The sequence below is a fragment of the Nylanderia fulva genome, unplaced genomic scaffold (genome assembly GCF_048542155.1).
Source record: "Nylanderia fulva isolate GAGA-0341 unplaced genomic scaffold, ASM4854215v1 Scaffold636, whole genome shotgun sequence".
Lineage (NCBI taxonomy): Eukaryota > Metazoa > Arthropoda > Insecta > Hymenoptera > Formicidae > Nylanderia > Nylanderia fulva.
The window spans coordinates 1-8,871 of record NW_028190738.1 but is presented as its reverse complement, the minus strand read 5'-3'; the positions used below and the strand labels follow the sequence as shown (position 1 = coordinate 8,871).

General features: G+C 27.2%; 1 protein-coding gene across 1 annotated transcript; it reads left to right on the top strand.

Annotated features, from left to right (window-relative positions):
- The first annotated feature begins 1,331 nt into the window (after nucleotides 1-1,331).
- LOC114930785 (uncharacterized) lies at nucleotides 1,332-6,429 on the top strand. The gene is made up of 4 exons (XM_029302623.2): nucleotides 1,332-1,461; nucleotides 5,601-5,799; nucleotides 6,078-6,302; nucleotides 6,374-6,429. The coding sequence occupies exons 2-4, from the start codon at nucleotides 5,601-5,603 to the stop codon at nucleotides 6,427-6,429; spliced, it is 480 nt and encodes a 159-aa protein (XP_029158456.1). The 5' UTR covers nucleotides 1,332-1,461.
- Nucleotides 6,430-8,871: the final 2,442 nt, after the last annotated feature.

Genomic DNA, 8,871 nt, shown 5'->3' with positions numbered 1-8,871 from the left:
TACATCTTATATACATACGCAATGGATATTCTTAGAAACTCCAAAAACGTGTACACATAAGATATACAAAAACGGATATACGAATATTGAATATCTATAGTACATCTTATATACATACGCAATGGATATTCTTAAAAACTCTAAAAACGTGTACACATAAGATATATAAAAACGTTTATACGAATATTGAATATCTATAGCACATCTTATGTACATACGTAATGGATATTTTTAGGAACTCCAAAAACATCTAATATACATACGCATATAAGATATACAAAAACGGATATACAAATATTAAATATTTATAGTACATCTTATGTACATACACAATGGATATTCTTAGGAACTCCAAAAACGTTTATACATAGGATATACAAAAACGGATATACGAATATTGAATATCTATTGTACATCTAATATACATACGCATTTAATATATTTGACAAAATTTATCATATATACACAAAATTTTTTAAATCTTTTTAAAATATTTTTTAAAAGATAAAATAATTCTTGAAAATATTTTTAAAATGTTTTTATGTCCGCTTTTTGATGTTTAAAAATATTTTCAGAAATATATTTTGAATATACATTTTAAACTAATATTCAAAAATATGTATCAAATATTGTATTTAAGAAAATATTATCTGAACGATAAAAAGAACATTTTTGAAAATATTTTTAAAAGTTTTTTAAAATGTTATCACAAAAAATTTTTTAATTATTTTAAAATATTCCTAAAACCATTTTAAAATGCTTTTATGCAATATTTTATAGAAATATTTAGAAATATTTTTGAAAACATTTATATTTTGTGCTGATATATGTGTATATATATATATATATATATATACTTATCTACCATTATAGTGGAGTATATGCATCGTAATTGATTTATAATTTTTAAGATGCCAAAATTAAAAGAATATTATTAGCGTTATTAGCGCATAGTTCGCTCCAATACTATACTGATCGTATATTACTTTTTAATATTTGCAAAAAATATAGAATTAATAGCTTCTGCGCTTGTTGCCAATATATATATATATATTGCAAATATTAAATATTTTGCAAATATTAAAAAGTAATATACGTTGAGTATAGTATTGGAGCGAACTATGCGCTAATAACGCTAATAATATTCTTTTAATTTTGGCATCTTAAAAATTATAAATCAATTACAATGCATACTCCACTAATGGTAGATAAGTTGATTGCACTGCGTGAGTTGTGCGACACTGCGGCTAGACATTTTTCATTTGTCTTCACTGCTCTTCTTGGCTCTCATCATTACTGTCTCATTTCTTGTTCATCTTTCATGCAGTACACCACGCTTTGAAAAATCTAGAAATCGACTTGCGACGTTTTAATTTGTCTAAAGTGATTGTGCGTTGTGTGAAAACAACATTTCGTGGAGTAGCAGCAGGCAGTACATATAGTTTTATTAATATTAAAGCGGTAAGTCTCGTATATATGTCTTATATTATTTTATTTACTATTTTATTTATAATTAAGCATAGTTACAATAAACTTTTTCTTCATATGTTTATTTCTTAAACTAATATAACATGCTAGTCCAATAATTTAATTAATATAATCTAGCAGCACAACACATCCGAAAGACATGCAGAAAATATCTTCGGAATATTTTCTGAACGTCTTTTGAATATGTATGCTGTATGAGTAAATTGGTTAATATAAAATGCATAAATCTATTGCTTTTAAAAAGCTGTACTAACTTTTCAATTTTTTTATAAATTTAATTTTTTCAATTTTTATATAAATATAATATTATTTTCAATCCTGTTTTGGTCCAATTTTTCAGTTATTTTATTTTTTAAATTTTAATTTATAGTACTTATATATACAGCACGCTCATTCAAAAGACATCCAGAAGATATCTTCGGGATATCTTCTGAATGTCTTTTAAATATGTATGCTGCATGAATAAATTTGGTTAATATAAAATGCATAAATCTATTGCTTTTAAAAAGCTATACTAACTTTTCAATTTTTATATAAATATAATATTATTTTCAATTTTGTTTAGGTTCAATTTTGAAGTTATTTTATTTAATAAATTTCAATTTAGTATATGTCCACTCAGCATGCTTATTCAAAAGACATTCAGAAGATATCTTCGGGATATCTTTAGGGTACTAAATTAGAAATAATAAATTTAAGAAATAAAATAACTTAAAAATTGGACCTAAACAGAATTGAAAATAATATATATTTGTACAAAAATTGAGAAGTTAGTACAACTTTTTAAAAGCAATAGAATTATGCATTTTATATAAATAAATTTACTCATACAACATGCATATTCAAAAGACGTTTAGAAGATATTCCGAAGATATCTTCTGAACGTCTTTTCAATATGCAAGCTGTATGGGCAAATTTGTTAATATAAAATATATAGTTCTATAATATACATTTGCATTACATGTAAGTGATGAATAAAATCTATATATATTGGTTATTTATAGTTTATAAATAGTATAAGTTTAAACATATTCAAACAATTTGCTATATATAAAGTTTTAATTTTCTTTCTAATATTGTTTGTTTCAGCTATCTTATAAAGTATAAAGGTTCTTTATAAATTATTTTATATTTTTGGATATTACGTTCAACTTCGATTCAATCATTCGGATCTAATAAATCTTTATTGCACTTTTTATCTATTTAATTTTCTTGTGTCTCTCTGAATATAATTCAAAATGCCTAATAAAAAAAGTCAAAGAGAAAAATTATGTCGGAAAGTTAATGAAAAACTTTATCTGTCATTAGCAACAATTAGTGAAACGGATCAATTAGCAAACAATGAAATATTCTTAGATGAATATTATAATCAGAATTGTAAAAAATTATATAATAGTGTTGATGAAATTGTTATTGATAATAATGATTTTAATGATAATAATGATAATAATGATAATAATGATAATGATTTTTTAAATGATGATAACATTTTATTAAATAATCAAAGCAATAATTTGGAACAGAATGATTATTCTTTTCTTAATGATTTACAGCAACGTAATGATACTAATATTTCACCTCCATTATTTGCTAAGCCTAAGGAATCTCTTTCCACAAAATTAGGAAAATGGTCTATTGACAGAAATGTTAGTTTAACTGCATTTAAACAGTTATTAGATATACTACGCGAAGAACCATCATTAATTAATATCTTGCCAGCTGATCCACGTACTATTTTGAAAACACCCCGCAAATCTAATTCTTTAAATAATTCATATCATTATTTTGGTATACGCAAGTCACTAAATTTTTTATCTTTGAAACATAATATAACTGTCGATCAAAATACAGAATTTTTTCTTGCAATTAATATTGACGGGCTGCCTTTAACAAAAAGCACATCAAGTTCCTTTTGGCCAATTTTGGGTACAGTTAAATCAATTAAAAATCTAAAAAATCAAGTATTTATAATAGCTTTACATTATGGAAATGAAAAACCTAAAGCCAATGAATTTTTAAAGGATTTTGTAGAAGAATGTATAAAATTATCAAATGGAATAATGATACAATCTGTTTTATGTAAATTCAAAATTTCAATGTTAATTTGTGATACCCCGGCCAAATCTCACATTTTATCTATTAAAAGTCATTCAGGTTATTTCTCATGTACGAAGTGTGATCAGGAAGGGGATATGGTTAATAACGTTTTATGCTTCGTTGAAACTGAAAATTTAAAAAAAAGAACAGATCATTCATTTAGAAATACCCTTCAAATCGAACACCACACAGGAGAAACACTTTGGCTTCAAATTCCCAATTTTAATATGATTGATAATGTACCTTTAGATTATATGCATAATCTTCTATTGGGTGCAACAAAAAGGTTGTTATGTTGTAAGCGTTATGGATGGATATTTGGCAAGCCTCCTCATAAATTACGTGCTTTAAATATTAATAAAATTAACAATAATCTTCAGGTTTAAAAAAAATATATTCCTTGTGAATTTGTAAGAAAAACTCGGCCAATAAACGAATGTAAAAGATTTAAGGCGACCGAATTTAGACTTTTTCTATTATATACAGGCCCAATAGTTTTGAAGAAAGTAATACCATTAAAAGAGTATAATAATTTTCTTATGCTAAGTTTAGCTAGCTCAATATTGATAAGTAATCAGTACACAAAATTTGAAAATTATATTTCATATGCCGAAGACCTAATAAAATATTTTATTAAGAATTCAATTAAAATTTATGGACCCGATTTTATTTCACACAACATACATAGTCTATTGCATTTAAGTGATTGTGTACGTTTATTTGGTTCACTTGATGAATTCAGTGCTTTTGCATTTGAAAATCATATATGCAAAAGTTGAAAAAGTATATCCGTAGACATTCGCAGCAGCTCCAACAAGTTGTGTGTAGAGTTAGTGAGGATAATAATTTTTTGCAACCAATACAATTTGTAAATGATAATTCCATAACATTATTGCAAGAACATTTTAATGGTCCATTAATAAATAATTGCACTTCTCCGCAGTACAGGAAACTTAAAACGATTAATTATTGCTTAAATATTTTAAAAGTAGCTGATCGATTTGTCGAATTGACCGATTCAACTATCGTTGAAATACTAAATTTTGCATCATATCAAAATGAAATATTTTTAATAGGTATCAAGTATATTCCTCACAAAGATTTTTATTCAAAACCATGTTTTTCTTCATTATTTGATATTAAAGTTATTATAAAATATAATACTATATTTCAAATGTGGAGATTTGACAAGATCAAAAGAAAATTACTAGTTTTACCATATAATGATCAATATATTGCATATCCTCTACTGCATTTATAATTGTCTAAAATAATTTTATAATAAATAATAATCGATCACATTTTTCAATAGTTAGTTAAACATAAAATATTTGATAATTTTTAATTTAAATATTTGGAAACTTTATACTAGCTAGAAAAGAAAAATAACATACAAGCTAACGAAAAGTGAATGTTATAAGTTATTTTTCTTATTTAATTAGTATAAAGTCTCAAAATATACTTAATTCAGATGTATTATAATATAATAATTAATTGATCGGTTTTGCATTGAATTTTTTATTTTTTATTAATTTTTTTATTACATATGTATTTTATTTGTTTAAAAAAATATTCCTTTTCTCTAGTCTTTCAATAATTATATTTTAAAAAACCCTCTTGTTAAATTGTGTAAATTTTATAACTAATTTTTTTTCACTGAATTTTATTCGTTGAGATATATTTATTCGTTGATAGATAAAAGTTCAGTTTAGATTGAGATCCGAAATTGATTACTATCAGGTTATCAAGTAATTAAATCTGAATATCTGTAGCCCATAAAAATTTTAAAATAAAAAATTAGCACGTTGAGAATAAAAGTAACGAAAAAGATTTCAAAGAAGAGTCAGTTATGATATTTATTTTATTCTTTAAGTGATCTTGATCTATTTGTTAAATCATAGTTTTTCTCAAATGACATATCTCTATTTGTTTATTTCATTGTCTACTAGAGAAGTTTTTAATAATTGAATTTGAGTTTTAGGAATTTTTAAGAATTGATTAATATGTGTATATAGATGACTTGGCTTGTCGTTCGATTCAAAGAGGATGACACTGTTGAGGCAATACCGAAAAAATGGTTTTTGTTAAAAGAATCTGCATGCTATTGGCCACCACAAAATTATGATACTACAGCTATTAAAGCAGCTATAAAAAATGAATATAGTCCTGATTCAAACTGGATGAAATACGGAGCAATTATTTTAGGCACATATGGTAAATATGTTATTGTTTATATTATATAAAATTGTATAACATTTTTATAAAAAAAATTATTAATTTATTAATATATGTATAAAGAATTATATACACACACACACACACACTGTTATTAATCATGGAATATCTTCTTTTATTTGTAATTATCATAAACTTATAATAATTACATTGTTATTTTGTACCACACATTTATTTAATATGCAATTCTATAATGTACAACAATATGGTAGTTATATTCTTTGTTATTGGATATATAATAAGTAATGTTTATTTAGGTGATTTAAAACTTGCTAAAAGAAAGGCAATTAAAGCCCAACGTACAGATGATCTTTCATCACATACGGAGATTTTAACGAAAAAGAATAATAAAATACATAAGCGGGGACAAGGCAAAAGTAAAGGACATAAGGATTACTCAGATACTGATAAATCTTATGAATCGATATCTGATGAAGATAGCAACACATACCCTACATTACCACTTTCTGGCAAGAGACACGGTATAAGATAAATACTTTTCTAGTAAGAATTCATTTTATTTTCAAAAACTAATTTTCCTTATATTTAACAGATAATGATCGCTCTCCAATGGAAAGTCAAAATATTACTAATCGTAAGTATTTTTAAAACTTGAACCTTTATGTAAAATATTTATTATTACATTATTAATCAGATCAATATACTGAAGAAAATACGGCTTAGCAATTTATATATTTAAATACTGCTACCGGCTTTAAAGTGGAATAAATTAATATAGAATTTATTTATTAACACTATTATTTAGATTAATTTATATTAATACTATTATTTAATTAATACTATTATTTATTATTGAAAAAATCAATATTGTTTTAAAATATTAATTTTTTAAATGTATATTATAATTGTTATCTAAAACCAAAATATTTAAATATAAATATATTTAGATAACAATTATAATATACATTTAAAAAATTAATATTTTAAAACAATATTGATTTTTTCAATAATAAATAATAGTATTACTTAAATAATAGTATTAATATAAATTAATCTAAATAATAATGTTAATAAATAAATTCTATATTAATTTATTCCACTTTAAAGCCGGTAGCACATGGGTACATTCAATGCGGAGCGGAAAAGTTGTCAACATATACATATATTCCTATCTTTATATATAAGCACCGTCTGTCTGTATGTATGTACGCGAACTACTTCCGCATTTGTGGACCGATTTTCGTGAAACTGGTACCAAAATGTTGCAAATTTTTCGGGGGTGGCTGCTGTGGGTTTTTTTTTTAATTTTTTAATTTCTTTTTTTCCTCAGAGGAGGGTATGTTTCTTTTTTTGCAATATTTCTGAACACATGGTATCAAAATGTTGCAAATTGTTTGGAGATGCGACGATGCGGTTTTTTCAAGTGTTACACCCCCACCCACGCACCCACACGCATGCGCATTTATGGACCAATTTTCACGAAATTAGTACCAAAATGTTGCAAATTTTTCTGAGAAAACTGCTGTTTTATTTTTTTAAGTTTACGCCTCCACCCACACACCCACTTACGCAATCGCATATTTATGAACCGATTTTTCTTAAATTGGTACCAAAATGTTGCAAATTTTGTGGAGATGGTGACGATGTGGTTTTTCAAGTGTTACACCTCCACCCACGCATTCACACATTTATTCACAGATTTTTTCGAAATTTGTACTCAAACTTTGTCGGGGATGGCTACTATGATTTTAACAAATTTTTATCATCCTATTTATCCACCCATGCACCCATGTGCATACGCATTTATTGACTTGGTCACACCAAGAAGTAATTTAAAAAAAATTTGTGTACGTGTTTGTGATTATGTGTGCAATTCGTGTAAATAAACCTTTAATTTATATGCCTTGACCATAGTAACATTTAAATTCAATATTCTTATTTTATATATACATTTCCTTCAACTTTTTTTAAATCAATGTGACACATAATACGGCTTAACCAACATGTCTAAAGAGAGCAGCGAAAATGCATGCAGTTCAAATCAGCATAATGTAAGTAGATTTTAATTTTAGAGAGAGAGAGAGAGAGAGAGCGTGTGTCTTAAAGAAAGAGAGAGAGAGAGAGCGTGTGTCTTAAAGAAAGAAAGAGGGAGAGAGAGAAAGAGAGAGAAAGAGAGAGAGAGCGTGTGTCTTAAAGAGAGAGAGAAAGAGAGAGAGCGCGTTTCTTAGAGAGAGAGAGAGAGAGAGAGAGAGAGAGAGAGAGAGAGAGAGAGAGAGAGAGAGAGAGAGAGAGAGAGAGAGAGAGAGAGAGAGAGAGAAAGAGCGTGTGTTTTAAAGAGAGAAAGAGAGAGAGAGCGTGTCTTAAAGAGAGAGAGAGCGTGTGTGTCTTAAAGAGAGAGAGAGAGTGTCTTAAAGAGAGAGAGAGAGCGTGTGTCTTAAAGAAAGAGAGAGAGAGTGAGGAAGGGGGAGAGGGGGAGAGAGAGAGGGGGGAGGGATAGTAAAAGAGAAAGAGAGAGAAAAAGATAGACATGTGTGTTTGTGTGTGTTAAAGAGAAAGAGAGAGAGAGAGAAAATGATTAATCTATTAATTTATCTATTTTTAGAATAACGGTAGCGAAGATTTTAATGCCGAAAATGATATATTGAACACAAAGGTACTACGGGAGTTGCAACGGCAACTGACCGCTGCTTTGGCCAAACAGCCACTACAACCTGAAGTGACTGTTAATAATAATCCACAACCTGAGGTGGCTGTTGAAAATATACAACCTGAGGTGGTTACTAACAATCCACAGCCTGCAGTTTTAAAAGAAATGGAAGAAGATAAATTTCAACGTAAGTATCCATATTTATAAATATTTTTTTCTATTCATTTATCTATATATAACCGTGACAGTAGTATAGTGGGCACTATGGCCCGTCATAACAAACCCCCACCACCGACCCGTCTGGCGCCGAGTCTTATCTTATCTTTCCCCCACCACCGGCGTCTGGTTTTTCCGAGTGTGGGTGTAGGGGGAGAGGGTGTTGGGGAAAAAAAAATGGCGACTGGCCCCGAAAGGTGGGGATGAGAATTTTTTTATTTTTTTTT

What these genes read in the sequence shown, in the direction of transcription:
- LOC114930785 (XM_029302623.2), top strand. Translation starts at nt 5,601, where the DNA reads ATGACTTGGCTTGTCGTTCGATTCAAAGAGGATGACACTGTTGAGGCA. An exon ending in AATTATTTTAGGCACATATG is followed by an intron (nt 5,800 to 6,077) that starts GTAAATATGTTA and finishes ATGTTTATTTAG; the next exon opens with GTGATTTAAAACTTGCTAAA. An exon ending in ACTTTCTGGCAAGAGACACG is followed by an intron (nt 6,303 to 6,373) that starts GTATAAGATAAA and finishes TATATTTAACAG; the next exon opens with ATAATGATCGCTCTCCAATG.